The sequence below is a fragment of the Stenella coeruleoalba genome (genome assembly GCF_951394435.1).
Source record: "Stenella coeruleoalba genome assembly, chromosome: 14".
NCBI classification, from domain to species: Eukaryota; Metazoa; Chordata; class Mammalia; order Artiodactyla; family Delphinidae; genus Stenella; species Stenella coeruleoalba.
In genome coordinates this window covers 77,910,705-77,935,817 of record NC_137160.1, presented here as the reverse complement: position 1 = coordinate 77,935,817, position 25,113 = coordinate 77,910,705, and the positions used below count along the sequence as shown (strand labels likewise).

Genomic DNA, 25,113 nt, shown 5'->3' with positions numbered 1-25,113 from the left:
ATGTCGTATGTGGACATGGACATATGAATTTCATACAGTCCTCATGTTTCATGAAATAGTATTCTTTTGACTTTTTTAAACATAAAGAAATATTAAAACTCTTCTTATGCAAGCCATCCAAAAACAGTTGGTGGGCCCGATTTGGCCCATGGACTGTAGTCCGAGAGCCCTGATCTAAGTAAATGAAATATTCATCCACTTAAGCCTGAAAACCTGTCCTCTCACCTGATGCACAGTAGGTGGCCACTGAGAAGGTGTGGGGAAGGGGTGAGAAGGTGTGATTCATCTCTGTGAAGCTAAAGCCTTCTTTTCTCTGCTAGGTTTTAATCCGCAGAACTGGAATCCCAATCAGCATGTCTCTGCTCTACCTGACCATTGCCCGGCAGTTGGGGGTCCCACTGGAGCCTGTCAACTTCCCCAGTCACTTCTTACTAAGGTGGTGCCAAGGTGCAGAAGGGTGAGCCATCCGTGACACATCGTGATTGCCCTGAGGATTCATTTCCACTGTGCTGAGAGGAGATGTAACAACAGAGGTTAAAAGGGGGCCTAGGGTGGTGATGGAACTGGTTTGCTCTTGACTGTATCCACGTCCGCGATCTGCTCGTGGGAGAAGTGCGCTCTGGATCTTTGTCTTATTTCTCAGAACTGCATGTGAATCTCCAATTACCTCAGAGAAAACATTTAATTTTAAAGAACAGGACTAAGAGTTCAGGATCTTATGTGAATCTCAGAGTCCCTTTGTTCCGAAGCAAATCAGTACAAAGAGTTCTTAAAGAAACTGTTACTTCCCAGTCTTCCGTAAAATCTCCCCCCAGAAGAGAGGGAAGGAGGGAGGGAGAAGCAAGGGAGAGGGAACTGGGCCCAAGTTCTTCATCCATGTGCAAAAGCAGATACTCAGGTTCTCAGCAGTGGCACTCCTTTTAGGCAAGGTTGGTGACCTGAGGCGCATTTTGCAGACCAGGTTAATGAGTTCTGTTTTGTTCTCTTGTTTGGGACCTGGTGTCCTATTGGACGTAAAGCTCCTCTTCAGCTATAGTCTAGAGAGACGGGTCTCTTTAAAAGTGCCATCTAGAGGGAAAAGAAACATAGTTATTTAATTACATCCTGTTACTTCAAACTACTTCTTAATGACTGGCTGTGGTACTGTTCGGTGAAGTGATGAGTGGAATGATCGAAAGTAGCTGAGCTTTGAAGTTTGAATTTAGACCTCGGTTTCCTCTGAGCCTCAGTTTCTTCCTGTGTAAAATGGGGCTAATGTTTTTCATAAAGTGGTTTGGAGGGTTAAATGAGAGAACCCAGTGCTTTACACGCCTGGTGGAATTTCTCATGCTGGTCTCTATATTTCCGCCTCCGGGTTTAGGAAATAAAACTTGTCTGTAAGTTGGCGGCTCCTCGGTATTCTTCCTTATCCCTTTCCCTCCTCTTCTCTCTAGAGGTAACCGCCAGTTAGTTTGAAAGTATTTGTTATTTCCATGCAAATTTTAATATTTCGTTACGTGTGTATGTTTCCTTGAATAGCGAGTACAGGCTTCCCTTGTTTCCCAGATATAATCTGTTCCTTAAAATGTATTGGATGGTTTCTCTTTTGGATAGCAGGCACCCATTTTCCATTATTTTAAATGAGAAAAGTGCTTTTTCAGTTCATTCCCTCTCCCTGAATAACCCAACCAATTTCCCCCAATATCTCTAAAATATTCTTAAATGCTTATATAATGGTCCACCAAGGATTTCTGTGTGATATAAAGCATTTAAAACACCAATTACCATGTTACTTACCACAGTGACCTGTTGCCGGGCACATTTGTGTGTGGTAACAGGATTGTTTTTCCTTCTTTAGGCCACAGTGAGCATACACCACAATGCAGATGAACAGTGAAGTGGTTTGGTAGCACCCCAAGCACCTGGCAGACACAAACACTGAGACCCATAAAGGGCTGGCCCGCTGGGGAGAGGCCGGGAGGTTGGCAGGAGAGCGCACAGCTGCTGGGCTGCAGGCCCTCTGCGTCCTGACTGGACTGCTCCTCGGGCCCGTGGTCTCTGTCTGCACCACGACCATAGTGTCGCGTGGACTGTGGCATTATCGTTAGTCCTAATGACTGGTGGGGCGAGGCCCCCACGGAGTCCTTTAGAATTGCCCTGGCTCCTCTTAGCCTGGTGTCCATGTGCAGCTTTAGAATCCGTTTGTCAGGCACCTCGAAGCTCTGGTATGGTAGCTGGGCCCAGAGCTCCTCTGGATTCGTGGATTCACGTGAGGAGTATGGCCTGCTTGCGCTTCCCTGCTCAGTCTGTCTGTCTGTAAACACATCTCCTTGCACGTTTAAGTCATCTTTAATGTCCTTAAAAATATTTTATTGTTTTCTACATCCAGCTCTTTGATATATTGCTAGATTTATTCCTGGGTACCTTAACTTTTTGTTGCTATTGTAAATGGTAATTGTTTAAATTACGCTGTCTGTGTATTGGTGGTGCACAGGGACATGGTTGATGACTTAGATCTGGGTCTGATTATCAGCACCTCTGCTGGATCAATTATTAGTGCTAATAATTTGCTAGGTCTTTCAGCTTTTCTATGTAGACCGTCATATTGTCTGAATTGCGACAGTTTTATTTCTTCTTTTTTTTTCCAGCTGTTGTATGTTTGTGTCTCTTTTACTTATTCTGCTGGCTGGGTCCTCTTGTACACAGTGAATAGAAACAGTGATAGCAGGCACTCTGCCTTGGGTATGACTTTAAAATTTCATCTCAAACATGATGTTTGGGAGCAGTACCTTTCATTGAGATGATCAAAGCTGCCTTCTAAAGTTGTAATTTGGGCCTTCCCTGGCGGTCCAGTGGTTAGGACTCCACGCTTCCACTGCAGGGGGCACGGGTTCCATCCCTGGTCGGGGAACTAAGAGCCTGCATGACGCATGGTGCGGTTAAAAAAAAAAGGAAAAAACAATAATAAAGTCGTAATTTGCTAAGAGTTTTATTAATAGCTAGGATTTTTTTCCCCCAAATTTCTTTTCTGTGTCTACAGATAGGATGTGGTTTTTCTCCTTTAGTCTGCATGTGGTGAAATGTTTTAGCGTTCAGTCCTCCTTTCATTCTTAAGGAGCATCTGACTTACTCATGTGGATTTTTATACATTCGCTGTGTTTGATTTGCTCATATTTTGTTTAGGATTTTTGCCTGTAAACTTGTGTGCATTTGTGTGGTTCTCCTAGACCCAAAAAAAGGGTTGAAGAGCATTCCTTATTTCTGGAACAATTATATATGTCTTGCTAAAGGCAGGCTATTAATACGACTGAGAAGAAATCTGACTGGGCTTTTTAGCTGCCGAAGAGAAAGTCTCTATCAAAGTGAAACAGTTGCTCAAAGAAAAAAAACACAGCTATCCCTGAAACAAAGTCCCACCTCAATCCCTCAGGAGTCCTCGTAGGGTGAATGCAGTATCGTTAGAGGTCCTGAGGTGAGAACCTGCTTATGTGACCGCCTACCGGCCCGGCTCGGCGTGGGCCACCCCTACGTGCGAGAGCTCTGGTCGTGGAGGGCGGTTCCATGGGAGGAGTGGGAGGTGGAGGCCAGGGACGCAGCTCTCCGGGGTCTGGAGCGGGGTCCCAGCCTGAGCCTCCCGAGCGCATCTGCAGAGCTGAGGCCAGAATCCTTGTGGCCCCAGGCCCCATAACTGTCATCACAGCCTCAAGGGGCCCGGGATCCGCAGACGTTAACTGCTGCTACTCTGTGAAATTAATAGACTGGCTCAGGCATTCCAGAAATATTTCTCTCAACCAGACTTCTGATAGATAGGCCTGGCAGTGAGTCTTAGAGTTAATCTCTCTAAAAAACTATATTAAATGGCATAAACCAGTGCTATTTCTCAAGTATCAGTGTACTGCAATCTTAATACAGCAGAGTGTGTATAGAGGTCAGATTTCAGACTTTGGGCAAGGCCTTGATATTTTCAGTAGAAATGCCACTGTGTTAACATTCGTTCTCTGATTTGAGCTACTTATTACGGGGTTTTAAATATTGATTTGTTCAGCTCTAATCTGAGATACGACTCACTACGTGTGCTCTTTGGATAGGGCAACCCTGGACATCTTTGACTACATCTACATAGATGCCTTTGGGAAAGGCAAGCAGCTGACAGTGAAAGAATGTGAATACCTGATCGGCCAGCATGTGACTGCAGCGCTGTATGGGGTGGTGAACGTAAAGAAGGTGTTACAGCGAATGGTGGGAAACCTTTTAAGCCTGGGAAAGCGGTAAGGTTTTCTTGGTTTTCCAGTACTTCCGCGGCGTGTGCGTCTTTGGAGGTGCAAATTACCTTACAGAGAATTTTATTTAATGAGCCTACCTGTGATACAGAGAAGCAGCGGATGTTTGTGGCACAGTTGGGACAGCTGCAGCTATCTACCCACCATGGGAAAAAACTGGTTCCCTTGATGTAATGCTATCCAGACTTAGGATGTGCTGAGTGACTTTTCTTTGAGATCTTTGCAGTGGACTTGGGCGAGTTCTCTTTTATAAATGCTGAAAGCATTCTCCAGTAACAAGAATATTTTAGACTGGCAACAATTATTTTTCACCTCCTAGTGCTTTGCTGTCTTGGAATTTATACCTTTCTATCACTTAGGTAAGAGGACAAACAAAAGTATGAAACAGTCTTGCTTCTGAGTCCAAGGAAAATTGTCTTACAGGGAAAATAGAAATTTATAGATTGGAGTATTAGTTTTCTGCCTAATGGCAGAATTTCTTTTTAAATAAACTTTATTTTTTTAAGAACAGTTTTAGGTTCACAGCAAAACTGAGCAGCAAGTACAGAGAGTTCCCGTTTACCCCCTGCCTCTGGACACACACGGCCTCCCTCATTTCAACAACCCCCCTCCCGGGAGCAGGGTGTTCGTTACGGTTGATGAACCTACCTTGGCACGTCATTATCACTCCAAGTCCATAGTTTACATTGGGTTTGCTGTTGATGGTGTACATTCTGTGGATTTTGACGAGCAGGTAATGACGTGTACCCACCGCTGTAGTGTCATCTAGAAGAGTTTCACTGACCTAATAGTCCTCCACCTATTCAGAGTCCATTTTTAATTTATGTACAGTGTTATCAAGGTGACTCTGTAAGGAAAACGGTTATGATTTTAACTTAGTGGAGTACGAAATTTCTATTTCTTGTGTATCTTTTTTTGTTAAGAGTGTTGTAACTTTGCTGAAGAGAGGAAGTATCAGAATCAGAGAACGTGTGGGATTTGTGTCCATTACTTTTAAGATCTGGGCCTTGAAAAAGAGGGTCTTAGCTCAGAAGCAAACAGGATAAAACACAGATTTCTTTCCCCACAGGGAAGGCATCGACCAGTCGTACCAGCTCCTGAGGGACTCCCTGGATCTGTACCTGGCGATGTACCCGGACCAGGTGCAGCTCCTCCTTCTCCAAGCCAGGCTCTACTTCCACCTGGGCATCTGGCCAGAGAAGGTAATTATTTTACTTTGATGCTTTGCACCTGCCTTAGAGAGGGAAATCCTAGCTGAGAGGCAGCGCTTACAAGTTTATCCTTGTATTAACCTGGAGGATAAACACAGATTTATTCACAGTCTCCTGGTGTTGACCCATCGATTTAACTTTTTGTCTCCTTTTATTCTACTAAAAATTAGTTATCCTGCCAGGAATTGCCCATTCTCTCTGTGATCAGTGCCTTAAACTCCCAGAACCACAAGGCCTCGGCCCTACCTCTCACCCACTGGTGCCCCAAAGATGTATTTTCCCAAAGCCGCCCTTCTCAAGGGGAAGCAGAAGTTTCCATATTCATCCTCCAGCTATGCTGTTAGCAACTAAATTGACCACATGTGAATAGCCCTGCACGGCGTGGGAAAGTGAGATCTTAGATGTGTTCAGGTCCAGCTGCTGGATGCTTTTAGGACTGCTTATGCCTTCGGAAACTGTTGGGTTTTACTGTTCCACTTGGCTCTCTCAGGTTTGTGACGCCCCCTTTGGCCAGCAGGAAGCCCTGTCAGAGGCCACCACGTTTGGGGTCGGCACCACTGCTCAGGAGCTGCGGGTATAGCACATGTATGCTTCCAGCCATGCAGCACAGTGCAGGAGCAGCTGCTCGTCCCCATCATGCCCCTGCTTGGCCATGGGAATATGTTAATAGTCCACTTTGTTTAGACAGCCGGGTCATAGACTTGAATTCTAAGCTCTCACAGGAACATCACCATAAAATCATCAGCCCTGTCACTAGAGAGTGGTAAAATCTTCCTTGAGAAAGTAAATAACCTCAGTGACTCACCGTTGCTTAGATTTACATTGCCTCATTTATTCAGTGTCAAAGATCTACCGTAGTTCTAGGAAAGGATGCGTCAGTAGGAAAATCCCTGAGCCCCTGTCTTCAGATGTCATCTACAGCCCAGGCAGTGGCTGTCCTCCCAGGACACCCATGTGATGCGATAGAAGAGTTACTGGAACACTAGGCTCTCTACCAAGGTCACCACCTGCTTCCCACGACCTTGTCCAGAATTGAATAGTTTACTTTTATTTTTTACTTGATTTATTTTTGATACCAGGACATACATAACTAATTCCTTTCACTTTTTACTGTACATTAGTTCAGGAATTTCATGATAATTTGTAAAATGCATGGTTCCTCATAAGTAGATTCTGTACTTAAATTACACATCAGCCTTAGAAGGAGTAGGGTTGACATCGCCTTTGGGAGGAACGTCTGTAGAAGCCCTGGCATCCTTCCCTTTGATGACAGGCTCAGTTTAGGGCTCCTGTGCTACCTCTGGGGGAATTTCCTTGGTATCCTCCTCAGATGGTCAGGATTGCCTTCCTTCCAAGCAGATGTCACTGGAACAAGTTCCAAAATTGTCACACGCAGAACATTTTTCCCCATGATGACCATTCATGGGCTGCTGGGGTCAGGCACCTAGACACTCCCTGCATCTAAGCTCAGGAAGGGAAAGTGGCTCCTTCCCCACGTGTGGCAACTGTCTCGCCTCCATGAACTGTGCTGTAACTGCAGGAAGGACCCCATGACAGTGGAGGAGAGCTGGGGCCCAAAGCGAGGAAGGCTCCAGGGGATGCGGAAGCAGTTAGAAAAGGGTCCTTTCCGGAGAAAGGGTTTGAGGTGGCCCTAGAAGGCCGGGGAACGATTTCAGAGCACAGGGAAGTAGGTTCCTCCAGTGGTGGGGACGGCTGGGAGAGCTCAGTGCTGCACACCTCCAGTACCTTCTGCCAGCCCTTTGGGGTGGCTACTTTTGTTTTGTTTTTTGCCCTTTTACAAACAATGAAACCGAGGCACCGAGAAAAGTTAAGTAGTTTGCCAAGGTCTCCCGCACAGAAGTTGATGGCATCAGGCGTTCAGATTCACAGCCCACCCACACGCTTCACCCCTGTGGACCAGGGCCAAGGCGAGATTGTTTCTGAAGAAGCCAACAGAAGGGCACTTTCTACTCCTGCTGCTAAACCTACATCCTTGTTCCGATCCGTAGTTATCCCTTCCCTCCATTTTCCACATTCAGTGGAAAAGATGTCCCTCAGTCTTCCAAGGCAAAACTCCGTGTGCTCTGGATCCAACCTGCTGCCTGTCCTTGGACTACTAAGTTTTCCTTTATTTCTTCTTCTGTATCTGCAGCTCCCTGTTTCTACTTCTACTGTCAGCATTAAACATACTCAGGTCTCCCTCATCTTTGAAAAAAGAGAAGGAGAAGCCTCCGACGACAGCCCCCGGCTTTGCCCACGGCTCCACCTTACCTCTCTCTCCCAGCCTGGCCAGGGTCCTTGTGATGGCCTCCCCCTCGCCTCCCCCGCACTGCGCAGAGCATGGGGCTCCATTCCCAGCCCTCCCCCACGTGAACTGGAAGCCCATGACGCCTTCTTGCTAAACCTTTCTCTTTGTTGCCAAATCCAGTAGACACTTGTCTTTCCTCATCTTTCTTGATCACTTGGAGGTCATCCCCCGACTCAAAACACTGTTCCTTTGATTCTGGTCCCCTCTTCCCAGGCTCTCGCTAGTTGCTGTCCTTTGTCTCTCCCTTTAAGGCTCTACACTGTGGGGTAGTTTCTAGACTTCTTTCTACTGTGCACAATTCCCCTCAGTGATCTCACCAGCTCTCCTTACCTCAGTTACCATCTGTAGGTCAGCGGCTCCCGAATCTCTGATCTCCTGCCTCTGAAGCCCCTCCCTGCCCCTCTGCACCATGACGGCCCTGAGCTCGCCCTTCCGCAAAGCTTGTGCGGAGTGTCTCGCAGCTGCTTAACCATCCTTCCGCACGAGGCCGTACTCTTTAAGGTCAGGGACCATGTCTTGTTCTTTACTGTAGCTATTCCCCTTGCTCTCAACACAATTCCTGCCACCCAGTAGGTACTACATTTTATTTGAATGAATGATTAAGAAATGACAGAAATTCGTTAGCTGTGAACAAGGAAGGAGGCTCGAAGAGAATATCCCAATTTTCCAATAAGGGAGGCCACTTTAAAAGTTGAAGCGTGTGGGGAACTGACCTGTTTCGGGGTAGGAGACAGTGTTCCGTCTGGGATATGCTGAGTTTGATTGGCATGACCTGGAGCCATGGAGTACCGTGCTTGGTGGGCGCTCTTGGCATCAGCATCTAGTAGCTGAAGTCCCAAAAGTAGAAGAGCCCACAGAAGTGGACGTCCAGAGGTTGGAGCCAAGAGCTTCAGAGAGATGTCGGGGGAAACCTGCAGTTAAGAGGACAGAGCAGGGTCTGCAAACTCTGGCCCCTGGGCCCAGAGCCGCCTGGCTTTGTGAATACATTTTGTCAGCACACGGCTGTGTCCATTTGTCTGCGGACTGTCTCTGGCTGCTTTTCAGCCACAGCGGCAGAGGGGAGTAGTTGAGTCAGAGACCGTCCGACCCACAAAGCCTAAAATATTTACTTTCGGGCCCTTTACAGAGCAAGTTGCCAGTCATGTGCAGTAGTCGCCCCTGTTCCAAGATCTCTACTCTGAAGGTTGTGGGCTCTTGGGATTCTAGGCCTAGGCATTTAGCTGTAGACGTCATGGTGCCCCACTGTCAGCACGGCTTTTGGAAACACACTGGGCACATCTCATGGTGTCTTCTCCGTTTCTGCCGTCTCCCTTCACCCTATCATCCACACACCAAGGGAAAGACGGGAGTGATCATCCCTGAACCTTATCTCCTCCTCTGATACTCTGAGTTCAAGACTTCCTTTATGCTTTGAAGATTCCGCATTATGTTTCTTTCACTTATCTGGTGGGAAGGGGCTGCCAGGAACAAAGGGGAAGCTGTGTCTATAGAAAAGTTGTCAGCAATAACTAGTTGGAACTGCAGAGGGGAACACAAGAAGCTTACTGTGAAATCAGATGCTTTTAGCTACAAGGGACAACTGTTGTTAGTGTCCCCTACATTACAAGGCCACTGCGGGGGGTGGCAAGTGGATGGGATTGGCTCCTGGCTGGTACTGGTTGAAGCTGGGTCTGCTACTTGGGGTTATACCACTCTGTCCATTTTTTATGTGTTTGAAAATTTTCCTAACAGTCAATTAAAATACTCCTCTTCCTGCTTTGATGTGAAGGTGACTGAGACCTGGGGTTGCGAGTCAGCCCTGGGTCCACATTCTCACTGCACGTCTTCATAACCCCATGACCTCAGGCAAGTTGCTTAACTAGTGTGGAGGGCTTTAATTGAATAAGGGATGTGGTTTTCAGTAAAATATTTTCTAGTCAGATTAAGTCTAAGAGGGAGGATGCTGATTTTTGGCTTACGATAGGTTTAGGTAGGGAGGTAAACGGTGCATGATAGTGGGGAAGTACCCTAAAAGCCTAGAAAACGTGAGGATATTTGAGGGGTAAATAAAGTTTAAGTCTTGTGCGTTAAGGTTAATTGCAAGTGCTAGTACAAAGCCCAGGATGGTCACTGTAAAGGCAGTTAATTTTAGGTATGGGGGCATGGTTATTGGGGGGGGATGTTGGGGGGATGTTGTTGGAGGGGATGTTGTTGGAGATAATAAATCCAGCAAAAACACAATTAGTAGGAAGTTTGATGGAGTTAATTAGGAGTGGGCTGTTTTCATTGATCAAGGTTAAGGGAGAGAAGTGAGGGGGTCCTAGCAGTGCGCAGAAGGGGATGCGAGCACTTGGGACGGCTGGGAGGGAGGTGGCGACTGGAGTTGTTAGCGGGGCTCAGGCAGTGGTATAAGATGTGTTAGCAGCTTCAGTGATCAGGCCTTTAGGAGCCGGTGAGGAAAGGCATTCCTGTCAGTGCTAAACTTCCAATAATAAGGGCTGTTGTGGTGAAAGGTATAGCTTTGAATAGGCCTCCTATTTTTCGAATATCTTGTTCGTTGTTCAGGCTGATAGATAGATAGATCCGGAGCATATGAATAGTATGGCCTTAAAAAAGCATGTGTGAACATGTGCAAGAATGCTATATAGGGTCGGTTGATGCCAATTGTTACCATTATTAGGCCTAATTGTCTGGAAGTGGAGAAGGCGACAATTTTTTTAATGTCGTTTTGGGTGAGGGCACATATTGCTGTGAATAGGGTGGTAAGGGCTCCTAAGCATAGTGCTACTGTTTGAATAAGTTGATTGTTTTCTGTTAAAGGGTAAAATCGAATAAGCAAGAAGATACCTGCCACCACTACTGTGCTTGAGTGGAGTAAGGCTGAGACAGGAGCAGGCCTTCTATTGCTGAGGGGGGGTCAAGGGTGAAGTCCAGAATGAGCAGATTTTCCGGCTGCAGCTAGTACGAGTCTTTCAAGGGGGAGATTTGAGTGATTTAAGTCGAGGATAAAAATTTGTTGCAGGTCTCATGTGTTTAGGTTGAATAGGAATCATGCTGTTGATGTAAATCCAGTGTCCTGATGTGGTTATATAGGTTGGCCTGGAGAGCGGCTCTGTTTGCGTCTGATTCCTCTTGAAATTGGCAGTGATTGGACTGCTGACCTTCAAGTTGGGAGGATTAAATGAAGTAAAAAATGTGACAGGCTTGGCACAGTGACCAGCAGAGAATAAGTATTCAGCAAATATTGAGATCCTGCAAATCTCATTCTGGAAGACAAGATTGGCTTTTAAAATAATACGTTACATTGCAGAAAGCTGTAGTCTTCATGACACTTTTATAGGCTCACAATGTATCAGGAAATAGGGCAGTTACTAATCATTATTTGATAAGTGAATAAACTAATTCAAGGGTAAAAACAGCAAGTTTGACTGATCCGTGGCTAGAGTCCGGCTGCTCGGTCTGCTCAGCATCCGTAAGTGGGAGGAGACCCGTGTCACAGACCCTCGGCCGAGCTGTGAGCGAGCGGGGCTTGCTCATTGTTCATGTGTGTTAGCCTTCCTCGAGCTTGTGTTTTTCCGTAGAGGCACTGGGTGCAGTAGAAAGAGCAGAGCCTTGGGGTCAGGCAGTGCTTCTCTGCCAGCTAGTCACATTAGTTGCGGGGAGACGGGGTTTCCCCCTGTCCACGTGAACTGAATTCCACTGTGAGTTAAAGTCACTGAAGCGACCAGTAGGATTTCAGAACCCTGCCCCGCACATCTTCATTCTTCACAGATAGCATCATAAATGAACTGTGCTGATTTGCGTCTATCACTCCAGTGCCCTCCCCGTGTCCCCTTCCCCTCTCCTGCAGCACCGAGGCCAGTCTGTCACTCAGCCTCTTGACCTCGATTGAAGCAGTTTCACATTTCTCTTTCCTCTCAATTCATGAGTGGCAGGTTGAAAATGTTTCCTGTCCGTATGTAAGAAATTGAGTCCCCCCACTCACCAAGAATGTTGGAAGCTGTTAGAGTTCACCTAGCCCGACAGACCCTCGCGTCCCCATCCTGTGCGGACCCCGGTCCCCGTGTTTCCAAAGAGTTCCTCCCGCTCACGCTGGCTCCATTTGGATGCCGGGGCCAGTCCCCAGCACGTGAAGTGACTCTGGGCGTACAGAGCACCGACAGGGTGAGAGCCTGTGGAGTAACGGGCTGTCAGCCCACCTCGCCTCGCTGCCCTTCCTCAGGTTACATAGGTCTAAATCCCTTGCCAGGAAAAAGAAAAGGCCTAAATGAAAATATTATCTCCTAGTCTTTCTGTCTTGTCTTGAAGGTGCTTGACATCCTCCAGCACATCCAAACCCTAGACCCCGGGCAGCACGGGGCGGTGGGCTATCTGGTGCAGCACACGCTGGAGCACATTGAGCGGAAGAAGGAGGAGGTGGGCGTGGAGGTGAAGCTCCGCTCCCACGAGAAGCACAGAGACGTCTGCTATGCCATTGGGCTCATTATGAAGCATAAGAGGTGAGTGCCCCGGCGCCCGCCCCCGGCGCGGCTGCAGAGGACACAGCGCCGTGAGCCCCGCTTCTCGGAGCAGCGGGGGTGCACCTGGAGGGGACCTGACCCGATGCGGCAGCGACCGAGGCCCATCGCAGCGAGGACCGAAGGCCGAACCATATCTTTAACCTTTTTGTTTTTTAAGAAGCAACTTGCTTTCCTGACGGGGAGCTCTTCTACTGTGTGTAGTGACCCTTCTCCGTGGGGGATGGAAGCCCTGTCAGCCTCGTTCTTCCTCTCTCTTCGTCGTCCTCACTCTCTCCAGTGGTCTCGCTCTCCTTGGATGTGAGGGTGGTAGGGACTTGCTGGGTCCTGGGGTTTGGACACGGCCGATTGATGAGGCAAAATTAAACTGCCTCCAGAGCAGCTGTACCTACCTATTTACATCCCACCAGCAGGCCAGGACCTGAGAGGTTTGATCCTCGCCAACTTGTGTTAGTGCCAGACCTTTAAAAATGCACTTATGTGGTAAATGGCAAATGGCATTTCATTGTGGTTTTAATTTGCATTTCCCTGGTTACCACCCAGATTGAGGTTCTTTCCCTGCATTTACTAGCCATTCAGGTTCCTCTGATTAAGTGCCTCTTCAGGTATTTTGCTTTTCATTTGAGTTGTTAGTCTTACTGATTTGCAGTTTCTTTATTCTGTGTATTAGTCTCTATATGCAGATAAGTTGCAAATATCTTTTCTCAGTTTTTGGCTAGTGTTTTCCATTCTTTTATTACATTCTTTTTTTTTTTTTTAACTTTGTTGTGGAAATTTCAAGCATATGTAGGAGTAGAGAGAGGAGTATTACGAACCAGGTGATGTTCCCATGTCCAGCTTCAACAGTTATCATACAGTTTGTTTCACCCCCTCCCCCTCCTCCCTGGAGCAAATACCAGAGGTCCTTTTCCTCTGTAGCTATTTCGGTAGGTAACACTGAACGGTAAGGGCTCACTTTTTAAGAAAGACACCTTTACCATTCTGTTGTCATATCTAAGAAAATCATCAGTTCGTTAACCTCATCAAATATCTGGTGAGAGTTTGTGTTTCCTCAATTGTCCTACCATGGATGGATGGATGGATGGATGGATGGATAGATAGATAATCAGAGGGGTTTATAAAGAGAGGCAGGAGTAAAATTGATTTATCATGGAGTAAAAGCAGGTGTATCTCTAAGAATGTAAGTTTCAGAGAAACCAAGCCATTGTCTCTATATTTCATAGCTGCCATGACAGGGCCCCAGGGAGCTGATCTGCCACTGCTCTTATGTTAATTAGGTATGGCTATAACTGTGTCATCTATGGCTGGGACCCCACCTGCATGATGGGACATGAGTGGATTCGAAACATGAACGTCCACAGCCTGCCTCACGGCCATCATCAGCCTTTCTATAATGTGCTGGTGGAGGACGGGTCCTGTAGATATGCCGCCCAAGGTAAGTAGCTGGTACTGTCTGTACTTGAAGCACACATTTGAGCACTCAGATTCTGCAGGCACAGGCTGTCAGTCTGTTCAGAGTTGACAGGTGTCCCATGGCTGTTAACCTCATCAGAGCTGGTACTCAGCCAAACGTGGGTGGGTATGCATTGGTGCGGCCATACCACGAGTTACCCAGTCACCACCCCAGGGTCTCCCCCTCAGTCACCACCACAGCCAGGACCCTGTTCCAGGCTGTTGCCGACCTCTGTTTTGATTGGTCATTGCCTCTGCCAGTCAAAGTCCTGCTTCCCAGGCACTGCCATTGGCTTCCTGCAGGCAAGGAGGGTCAGCTTGTGCCCTGCTCATACTGCCTGTCTGAACTGGAGGGCACCGATTGGCACTGTTGGGGGAGCCACCCGAGCGCTGAGACTGGCAGCCGGTTAGCTGTGCTCCCCCCAGAGACGCCCCCAGTGGCCACTGTGGGAACTGCAGTTCACAGCACTGGCTCTGAGGGCACCTGGGAGAGGCAACAACAGGTAGGTGCTTGGCAGGTGTTTGGGGTCACTGCCAGCCCTGACAGGTGCTCGCCCAGGCTCTCCTCTTCTTTGTCCCTCCATTTAGTGAGATGAATTTATCGCATGCCTGCCTGTCAAGGCATTCACAGTGTTCATTTTATTAATAAAAATGCTAACATAGTGCTGCTCTGTGACAGCAGCCTTCTAATGTACATTAGCTCCATTTGAGAACTGTAGTTACCATCACCATCATCATCATCGTGCGCATTTGATACCCAGGGAAACTGAAGCGCATGGAGATGTTTAAATGTTAACTTCCGGAGCGTGCGGCCAGGCGGCCTGGCAAAGAGCCCCCATGACCACCGCGCTGCCCCTTTGTGCGTGTCACCTGAAGCATCACGTTTGGCCTAAGTTGACATTGTGTTCTGGTAAATCCAGTAACAGAAATGTTGGCTGCACAAACATCTCAGAAGTACCGAAAAGCCTAGAAAAAGTTTCATATTAATTATTGTTAATTCATTAGAAGCTGGGAGAGGATCGTATACAAGAGAAATTCCCTTTATTGAGACCACAGCTCACCTAACCTCCGTCAGTACAAGGGGAGTTATCAGAGGGGGCGATGTGCACCCCCGTCAGATGAAGGCACTGACAGGGATTTTATTTAACTTAAAAAGCTTTGTCAGATAAAAAAAAAATTATACTACAGATTTTAAAAATCAAGTTATTTGGAAATTGCTGAGTGATTCTCGGACTGTTTGCACCCGCCACTGATCATTCAGTGAACATTTCCCACTGCGCGTCACAGGGCAAGTCACGAGCACAGAGGAAATTGTCTTGTTGTCAACACTGGGGTCCGTGTCTACACCTTCACCTTGTACACTCATCGCCCGTTACGTGGAGTTGATATCAAGACTTTGAGTATCTGATATTTGGGTTTCTAGAAACATTTATATTAACTTTAAAATGGGCTTCTTAGAGTAGGTGAAGCTGGGTATTTGGTTTTAAGGTGTTCTGAACTTGTCCAGTGTCTGCGTAGAAGATTCAGGAATTCATCCTAATCTTACCTTAGGTCAACATGAGCTGTAAGGTTTACAGTCAGAATACTGTAATGACTTTGTTTAAAAAAAAAAAAAAGAAAAATCTGCTTGTCAGTTTCACACTCTAAAATTGATTTGAAAGAATATCGCAGATAACATGACCTAAATACTTAATCATACATCTTCTAAGAATAAGGACATTTCTCTGCATTACCACAGGTACAACATTACACCCAACAAATAAAAATGATTTCATAATATCTAACATTCAATCAATATTCAAATTTCTCAATTCTCACAAGAGTAACTTTATAGGTTCGTGTTTATTCATTTTTAAATCATGATCCAGACAAGATTCAGGCACTGTGTTTAGTTATTATGTCTCTGTAGTTTCTTTTAGTAAAGAACCGTTCCTCATTTCTCATCTTTTTTTCCCTTTTTCACAAGACTGACTTTTTGAAGAGTCCGGGCTGGTTGTCCTGTAAATTGTCTAACGTTCTGCGTTTGTCTTACTGTTTCTTTGTCTGTGTATTGTCTGTAAACTGGAAGTTAGGCCCGGGTTTGGTTAGATCAGGTTGCTGGTTTTGGCTGGCGCGCTTACTCTCAGGTGCTGTGTGCGTCACGTTGCATCTCGTCCAGAGACCGTGGGGTTCCGTGTCCCACTGTTAGTGAGGCAGAGTGTGGTCATTGGCTAAGATGGTGACTTGCTGTAAGGGACAGTTTTCCCTCTGAAGTTAACAGGAAATCCATGGGGTCAAACTGGGGCATCCTGGGTATACCCTGTTCCCCAGTAACCTTTATCCTTATGTTTGTCTTAGCACCTATTGGCTCTTCTTGCCTAAATCATGATGTGAGAATTGCAAAATGGTGGTTTTCTACTGCGGGTATTCCCTCGAGTTCTGCAAACAAGAGCTTTGCCCTCCTTCCCCCTCTTCCTCTCTCTTTTCTCCTCCCCCACCCTCGCCTCTCTCTCCTCTCCTCCTCTCTCCCTCGCTCTCTCCCCCTCTCTCCTTCCCCTCGCCTCCCATAGATTCCTGGATTTTTTATTTAGTCAATGTGTTACAATCATTTGGAACAATTTTATTCTCAAATTAGCCCACATTTAGCCAGTGAGCGACCTGGAGAGGGTAAATTTTAAAAGCACTAATTTAAATATGTTTTTGAACATTTCTGGGTTAACATATTTGCATTAAGTTATTTTGCTTTTAAACTATTTCGTGATCTAAATTTTCAGCCTCTGGCTCCAGTGATCCTAGTAATCTGGGCAGAGCCCATTGATGAATGCTTTTCTGTTTTTTCGCTCTCCACAGAGAGTTGAAGAGTGAATTATAAACCACACACCTGCATGCCATCCTCAAATACTTTGAGTCTGCACAATTCAGTTTTCCCTCAATATGTGAACGGGCTATACAGCATCTTGCATGTTTGTAATTTTTGTTCCCACTAGGGGGCGTGCTTTAGTATTAATGTTTTCTTGGTACCAGAAACTCCTGTCTCAACTTCCCTGCGTACTTCTTAGTACTGAAGAAAACGACTGTCACAGATGCTCTGAATTTAAGCCAGCTGCCCATAGTGGAAGGTCAGGAATTCAGCTGTGGTGTGAAAACCTGGCTTTTACATGTCTTCCGTGTATGATGGTAAAGCACCTGGTTGAACACTTGGGCCGTGGCGTGCCCTCACCCAGTGTCAGTTTCCTTCTCCATAATTGGTCTTCCACTTCCAAACTAAGTTTCCACCATCCCCCCCTCCCCCCCAGCACGCGCACACACAGTCTGTGGCGGTCTGCACGTGCTGGCAAGGGTGTGAGGACTCCCCGCGTCAGGGTTGCAGTGTAAATTTTCAGCCGTCTCAGAGGGCAGTTTGGCTCCCTCTTAAATTGTCAAAATCTCAAGTGCTCTTTCTCCTCTGACCTGGCACTTCTCCCCTCGGTTCCTCCACTGGAGACGCACTGACACAGGGGGCCTGTGGTCCCTTCATTATGACAGCAAAGCAGTGTCATTCATGGGACTTGTCTGTTAAGTGGGGGTATATGCAAACTTCGGGAAGCTAAGCTGCAACCTAATAAACCAGTTGCAGGTAAATGCTTACGGTATGTTTGATAGGAATAAGCACACGTAAGGCAGCACAGGATTCTCTTTGAGTGCATATAATTATATTTAGCTACTTGTGTGTATGTTCATAAAAGAAGGACTAGAAAAACTCACAGTCATAGTGGCTTCCTCTGGGGAGGGGCCGATAGGTGCCCCCAGAGGACTCATGGGTACTGTTTCCAGACTTCTACAGGAATGTATTCGTGTATTTTGGGGTAGCTGAAATTTTTAGATAAAATAAGCAGACACATTTCTCTGAAAATTTTAGGGGAATCAAATTCTTTCCAAGATTTTTCCAGGACTTTTAAGTAGTCCCTGTTTAATATTTTGCTCTTTATTAAGTTTTGTATCACTTAGATTTCTTATTCCTCTTCAAAATTTTTTTAAACTTATTTAGTGGATTGGGAATTATTTTCCCCTCATAATACTTAGTTGTCAACTAAAGTGTTTTATTTTTTCCTAAAAAAGTTTCCTTTATGAGTACATTTTTCTTGTTTTGCTGGGAGTCCAGGTAGATAAACACTGAATTCAGTCCATGTTCCTGGCTAACAGCCAAGAGCGGGGCTGTGAGCTCCCTCATAGACTGTCACTACCCCTTTCCTGGCTTCCCCAGCGTTCTCTCCGTACTCTTCATGCCTCTTTGTTTGGGACCCACGTTCAGAATTCTCTGCAGCAGCTGCCCAGTCGTGCTGTCCTTACAGACACGTGATCATGACCTGAGTGTGACCTTTCTGCCCTCCTACCAACACTCAGGTGCCAAGCATTAGCTGACACCAAGCTGCTGCTTAAGGATACATAGAGAGAAAAAGAGAGGGAGAGAGGTGATGCGGAAACATGTGTCTGGCTTTCTTCAGAGCAGGCTCTGGGCACATTTTGGTTCAGACAGCTGTGTGTTGGGGGGTGTCCTGTGCATTGATTTAGAGGCACCCTGGCCCCTGCCCACACAATGCCGGCAGCAGCCCCCAGTCATGACAACCAGAAATGTCTTCAGACGTTGCCGAGCATCCTGTCAGAAGCAGAATGGCCCCCGGATGAGGGCCAAACAGACTTTTATCTCTCGGGGGTAATCCCAGGTTCTTTGCCCTCCGTCGAACATCTCTGGGGCAAGAACAGCCGACGGGAAGGCAGTTGGCCGGGTTCAGGCCCCAGGCCATGGTTGCGTCCCCCTGTGCCTCCCCAAGGCAGGTATGCCCGTGACTCATCGCTCTCTGGGGGAGGGGGCAAGACGGCGGATTTTCTCAGCCAGTGGCATTTTACAGCATCCAACTTTCTGGTTTTTTTGTTTTTCAACATTTGTTGAAAATAAATGGAAGGAAGGAAGTAAAACCATCCCCAGAGCTCTGGTGGTAACAGTAGGGAGAGGTCAGAGCTCAGAGAGCACCGTCCCCACAGCCTGCCTTCTGAGGCAGCCTTGGCCCGCCCCTCTGGTCTATCCCAGCCCCTCCTCCCTGACCTCTGCTGGCGGGACAGTGCACGGGGACGCTTCTCTTCAGCTGCTTCCCTAGCCCTGGAACTGGGCCGTCTGGGTTTGAGCCCCGGCTGAATCCTTGGGCAGGGTCCTCACTCCTGCTGCTGTCAGCTCGGCCGCAAGAGGGCGTGTGACCAGAGCTCTTCGTGGAGCCTTGTGAGCTGGAGGCTGTGCACGTCCCGCGGTGCCTGGCGCGCTGTACGTGCCCAGCTTAAAGGAGTTCACGTAAAATGTGTAGCTGTATGTGCATGTCACGTAGCAACGCAGGTATGTGGCCTTCCTGGCTTTTTATAAGTGATAATGTGTTTTTCCTCCCACTTCCCCCATCGCGTCTTGAAAACAGGTTGCTCGTTTTCCTGGCTGTCTAGGATTTTGCTGAATTAATGTGCCGTCATTTATTTACACAGTGACCTGCAGTTGGACATTTAGATTGTTGCTACATTTTTTGCTCTCCTAAGCGATGCTGAGGTAATGTCTGAACGTTCATCTTTGCTCGTGATTGGTATGTGATGTCCATAAAGGTGTTGTTTTCTCAAACTGATACATCCCCAATTGTAGTCTGAATAAACAGCCTAAAACAGCTACAAGCACAAAAGTTCTTTAAATCCTCCCATCGTGTAAAAAAGTTACAGATTGGATTACAAAGTCTTTCCCCCTCTCTTGAAAGACAAACATCTGTTACAGGCAGGCTTCCGAAAGGCGCTTGTGTTCATCCTGTGTACTCTGGGTGGAGGGCACTGAAGGTCCTGAACAAGCGTTTCAGGATGTTTAACGAGCTGTTGAAGCGATAACCTGCTGCACCGTTGGTGTTAGTTAGCCCATCAGCTAGGCTCGCGCAGAGACTCCCTGAATTGATTTTGGCAATAGGCGCTAAGTACGGTTCATACGGATCTGGGACACAGTCAGAGCGGGGAGGCCTGCCTGGGCAGCTCCTTTCTGGTCCAGGACATGGAGGGTGGGGGTGGCCTTTCCTGACTGGGGGCCACACGCAATCTAGGACCAGGGCTCTATGGCCAGTGAGGAAGGGCCCACGAGACACTGTCCTTTCCTTGGTCCCATGGAGGAGCCGTTTTTCAAATAGCCTGGGGAGGGAGAGGCCATCTGAGAGGATTTCAGGCTTTAAAATACCTGGTATAATACCAGGTATTATCACCCCTTTTTTTCTCATTCCGTTTTAAAGGAGTCTTATTTTCTATTGCTTTCTCTAGTGGCAAAACGGGGAACACGGAAGGGAGGTAGTGTGGTTTTCCTAAGAGATGATAGAGGTGCCACAGCCCATATCCCTGTAGGGTCTAGAGGTACGAGCCATTTTTCATTCCTCCTCTCGGACCCCAAGCCAGCCCTGTGAGCCGGGTCCTCGCCCTTGGAAACACTGAAGGGTGCTGGGGTGGTGGGAGGGCGGTTCCCAGTAGCAGACTGGGAGGAGGAGGACGACAGGGAGAGACGTGCGAGCGCTGCTCAGGCGGCTTCAGCAGCTTCACCGCTGGCAAGAACCGAGCAGGCTAGGCCACCCTCGGCCCACACGTGTGGCTTTGTGTCGGATCAGGTCAGAGAAGCCTGCTGAGCCCCTAGTGTGCGGACCCCGAGGGACTGCTGGAGTTTTGCTCTGAGAGAAGGAAAACACTTGTGTTCCTTGCGGAGCTGGAGGAGGACCCCGAGCTCCCTCCCTCCATCCTCCAGTGGCCTCGCCGTGCCGCCTCTTCCTGTTTCCTCCTCCGACTTCTATAAACGTCTGTCTTTTCTTCCCCCCCCTCAAAAATGCACTCAGAACGGGTGATAGGAGGGTCTCTGGATAAAAGATGCTGCAGACATCAGCTTTAATGAGAATATCCGTGTGCCTCTCTGCCAACAGAGAACTTGGAGTACAACGTGGAGCCTCAGGAGATCTCACACCCTGACGTCGGACGCTATTTCTCCGAGTTCACGGGCACTCACTACATCCCGAACGCAGAGCTAGAAATCCGGTACCCAGAGGATCTGGAGTCTGTCTATGAAACGGTGCAGAATATTTACAGTGCAAAGAAAGAGAATGTGGAGTAAAGTCTAGGGGGACATTGTACCTTTGCTGCTGCTGCTATTTTCCAAGAGAACAGGATTCCGGACGGAGATGTCTCCACGGATCCCTCTGGATTCACACCACCGGGAAAGCCACTTAACAAGTAGTGCTGATTGCCTCCTACTAAGTTTAAATCACGTGTGCTCTCCTCCAGCTGCAAAGACAATGTTGCTCTCCGCCTACACTAGTGATTCATTGAAAGGCACTGTGTTCAGTGGCATGGCTTGTATGCTTGTCCTGTGGTGACAGTTCGTGACATGCTGTCTTCATGACGTCTCACAGTCGACACTCTTATAACCGTTCTTTTTCTTCACTTCCCATTGTGTCTGTCTACATCGTCTCAGAACGTTTCATTTGCTGGACAGATGGGGTTGTCCGTTTGCAGTCATTTCTCTCTGATTTCTCTGTGGAATATGTGCACTCCTCAGTCAGGATCATCTGTCTTTTTACCCTGAATTTAGTGCCGATCCAGGGCTGAAGCTCTAGGTGATCTTGGCAGCATCTTAGCTCTGGAGTCGTTAACAAACTAATGGTAATCAGAAGCATTGGAATTTATTTTTTTCTAATTCTTGAAACAGATTTCAGGCATTTATCCTTTTCTTTATTTGAATTGAGAGAATGACACAGTTTTGCCTTCCGGATTCGTCTCTTGGATTTACGCTCATATCTCTACGAATTATTAGTTTTCTATTTTATTACATAAAATTCTTTGAGAAAATGCATAATTAATAATAGCCTTTGTGAATGGGGTTTTCCACATTCATCTGCTCTTCCTCCCTTTAAAATAAGTGGGGTTTTTTAAAAAATCTACTCCAGTATTGTAAGTAGATCTTAAATCAGTGATGAGTTTTCTTTGTAGTAGGAAGTACAATCTGCTGTTAAAATGTCTGCTTTTAGAAACCGTACTCCGTGGTCTCCAAAGGCCTGAAAATGAGGTTTCACTTTTATAACCAGAAAAAAGAAGAGATAATGAAACTTAGAAATTAAAAAGGAAAGGGGAGTTTTCGTGCTCCCTGTCCTTCCTTAGAATCACTTCAGGACCTTTTTGAATGTGGCGGGGTAGAAATAAACGGAATATTTCCAATTTTAAGAGCGTGTGCCCTGTGGGAAAGGAGACGTGAGTGTGGCCCGTGTTCTCGAGTTACCATTGCTGTGAAAGCACCGGGAGGAAGTCTGTGCTCAAGCCGCTGGGGAGTCCGGCTGCATAGCCAGGCTCTGCTGGCACCTGTCCTTTCCATGTTCGTGGTACCTGAGCGTGAAGGTACCGAGTCTTAACTCGGCTCCGGACTCCCACCGTTCTCGACCTGTCCCTTCTCCAGCGGGCTGACCTTGTAGTTAACCAGTAGCAGCTAACTTCTGGAGTTAGGACCTAGTTACTTTACTCTAAGTTTAAAAGATTCCAGTTGCTCTAGTGAATGAGACTTTCGGGGGCTGTGATCCAGCCACGCCTCGCTGCCTGTCTGACCATTTGCATGCAGTATTGTCACACCATGTTTGATGACTGCCTCTCGTTTACCCTTTGGAAACCCTGGGTTGACCAAGGTTTGGGGAAGCCACCTGAGACCACTTACTAGCAAGTGACAGCTATTGAGCAGTTATGGGAAAGAGATGGGGATTTGGCTAGCCAGCCCCCATCAGCTCCGGTCCAGGACCCGTGTTCCTCATCTGTCCAATCCAAAGTCAGATGATCTGGACTTGCATTTGAAATTGTGACCACTCACAACACCCGGCCCGTCTGAGGCTGGGGGGTTTACACTACTCTCATTTAAAGGTGAAAGTTAGATGCTGTGGCATTAATATTAATGAGCTGCATTACTAAGAATCCGTGGCGCATGCTGAGAGTTACAATTGTTGGTTTTCTGGTTTGATTTCCTTTTTTCTTAGAGTAACATCGAAGCCAAGAAAGACGGTTTTACCTTTACTGACCCCCTGTAAATATGTATCTAGACTGTTTCTAAAAGTGTTTCTTCATGAATGCTTCATTTGGCTCCAGGAAGCCTGTGTCACCTGTGTGAGTTGGTCTTTGGGCACTTTATATTTTTCTAAAAATGTGTTTTGGATCCTGTACTCTAATAAATCATAAGTTTCTTTTTAAAATTTTTCGAAACGTTATCTCCACTTTAAAAACCCCTGTTATAAAAGTAGAACTTTCACAATGTTGAAATATTAAATATTTGGATATAGTAACTTCTTTTCTCTTCAAATGAATGCCAAGAATTTTTTGTACAATGATTAATAAATGGAACTTATCCAGAGAAACCACACAAATGGCCTGCCGGGTTTCGTTCCAGAACAGAAAGCCCAGCCGTGACAACAGCAGAATCTCTCTCAGTTCTCATTCTGATTGAAATATGCAAAAATTGGCTCTACTGAATTTCTCTTTACATCAGTGAGCGGACAGAGCACCTTTATATTATGATTTCCCTGCCAAACGTTAATTTTTCGAGCTGGCTAGTCATCTTGAGAGTGTCCGGTTGTAACGCAAAGATTGCAGCCTTTTGATTATGTCGAGTTACGTGTTGTAAAGTGAGAGTTGCAGTGAGAGTTGGTGTGTCGTTAATGCTGACCCGATAGCTGCACGCACGCGGCGTTTTCCACAGCGTCCCGCTGAGCGCCGCTCCCCGGCGCTGTCACACGTGTGCTGTCACACACGACACGGAAAGGGATGGTCACAGCTGAGCCGTCACCAGTTTCGTGCACTGCGGTGTTTCTCAGAGCCTTTCACATGCTGTTGTACTTTGTGACTTTCCAGGAGGGGAGTGTAGTGGTGTCTTCCCAACTTCTAAGGCCCTAGAACTTTCCTCCCCCAGCACACCTGCATGTGCACAGCATCCCCGAGGCCCAGGGTTTGCAGAGCTGCTTTGGGAAACAGTCTCAGCGAGACGTCAGTTATGCCCAAACCTAGTCCGCGTCACCAGCAGACCAGTCTTGCGAAGCGTCTCATTTGAAAACATGATCCATCTAATCGGATTTTGAAAGGCTGGCTTCGTGGTGTCTCTGTCCGAGCCTCGTAATAGCTCTCCGTCAGAAGTGCGTTTACATTGCAAAGTCATGTTATTTCAAAAACCAGCATCAATACTCTTGCTCAATCAGTTTTACATTTTCTAATATCCACTTAAAGTCTCGTTCTACGTTTAAAACGTCTGAGTCTTTCTTAAGGTATTAAACCGAGTCACGCTTTCATGTCCTGGACTCTCATCCGCTACCACCAGGCCCCTTTGCTGTAAAGGGGGGGACATGTCTTTCCCTTCGTTCACGTTCCAAGGGAGTGAAGTTGGATTGCCAGCAGCCTTTTCATGCTAAAGCGTCTTGTGGCCATAATAATCAAGCTGTAGCTCTTCATGGTTTTTGTTTGATTTTTGGAGGGAAGGAGAGACTGTTCACCTAGAAGGAATGCAGAATTTGGCTCTGTGACAGTCTGGTTTTGGAGACATTAACAGCTGTACTGCAGGTATTACCTTGCGTTGCGTGCTCACTTTAAGCCAGGCACCAGCCTCAACTGCTTATAATCCTCACGGCAACCCTGCAAGACGCGGGCCGGGCGGTGAATGTGTTTGCAGGCCGTGTAAGGTCTCTGTCACGTATTCTTCTTCGGTTTGAAAAATGTAAAAAACATTCTTAGCTAGAGGGCTGTGAAGAAACAGTCCACAGGCTGGATGGGGCCGGCTGGCCCGTGGGCTGCAGTCCGCTGACCCCTGCTGAGGTGTGGGCCCGCCTAGTTCCCCGAGCGGACTGCTCGCAGGTGGGGAGCCTGGCTGTGAACCCAGGGACCTGACCTCTGAGCCCCAGCTCCCCGCACCCAGACTGCCGACAACCTCAGCAACTACCTCGCAAGTGTCTTTACCCTTCGCCTGGCTGCAACCTTAACTTCTCGCGTTTCAGTTCTGAAAATTTGTAGAGTCTTGGGAGAAAAGAACATTCCTTTGGTGACTAAAACTTATGTGCAATTACAGAAGAAATGTATTACGGCCATTTAGCAATGATTGTATTAGGGTAATGTTAGTTCTGTAATAAATAGACCCGAAAATGTATGATGTCTTGAACACAGAAGAATTTTCTTGTTCACGTAACACAGGGCAGGGGAGTGGGCTGGCGGGCGGCCCTCATGCAGTCACCTGGAGACCCAGGCCCAGCGGGTGTGGCTTCCCAGAGCACCGTGGGCCACCTGCTGTGCAGCAGGAGGGCGGGAGCGTGGAGGGACGTGTGTGGAGGGCTCTGGGGCTGGGGGCAGCGCTCCCCACTTCCCCTCACCTT

The 25,113-nt window shown here is 47.2% G+C and overlaps 1 protein-coding gene across 4 annotated transcripts in view; it reads left to right on the top strand.

Moving 5' to 3' along the window:
* Positions 1-21,043, top strand: part of FBXO21 (F-box protein 21) — a 35,036-nt gene extending 13,993 nt beyond the window's left edge. The window contains exons 7-13 of one of the 4 annotated variants that reach the window (XM_079942311.1): positions 321-457; positions 4,068-4,247; positions 5,329-5,461; positions 12,066-12,256; positions 13,552-13,709; positions 20,012-20,101; positions 20,656-21,043. In XM_079942311.1, coding sequence (XP_079798437.1) covers positions 321-457; positions 4,068-4,247; positions 5,329-5,461; positions 12,066-12,256; positions 13,552-13,709; positions 20,012-20,101; positions 20,656-20,843 — 1,077 coding nt within the window. In that variant the 3' untranslated portion in view covers positions 20,844-21,043. Of the gene's footprint in view, positions 1-320; positions 458-4,067; positions 4,248-5,328; positions 5,462-12,044; positions 12,257-13,551; positions 13,710-20,011; positions 20,102-20,655 lie in introns of all 4 variants that reach the window. The other 3 variants (XM_079942310.1, XM_079942312.1, XM_079942313.1) reach the window with 3 other exon arrangements.
* Positions 21,044-25,113: the final 4,070 nt, after the last annotated feature.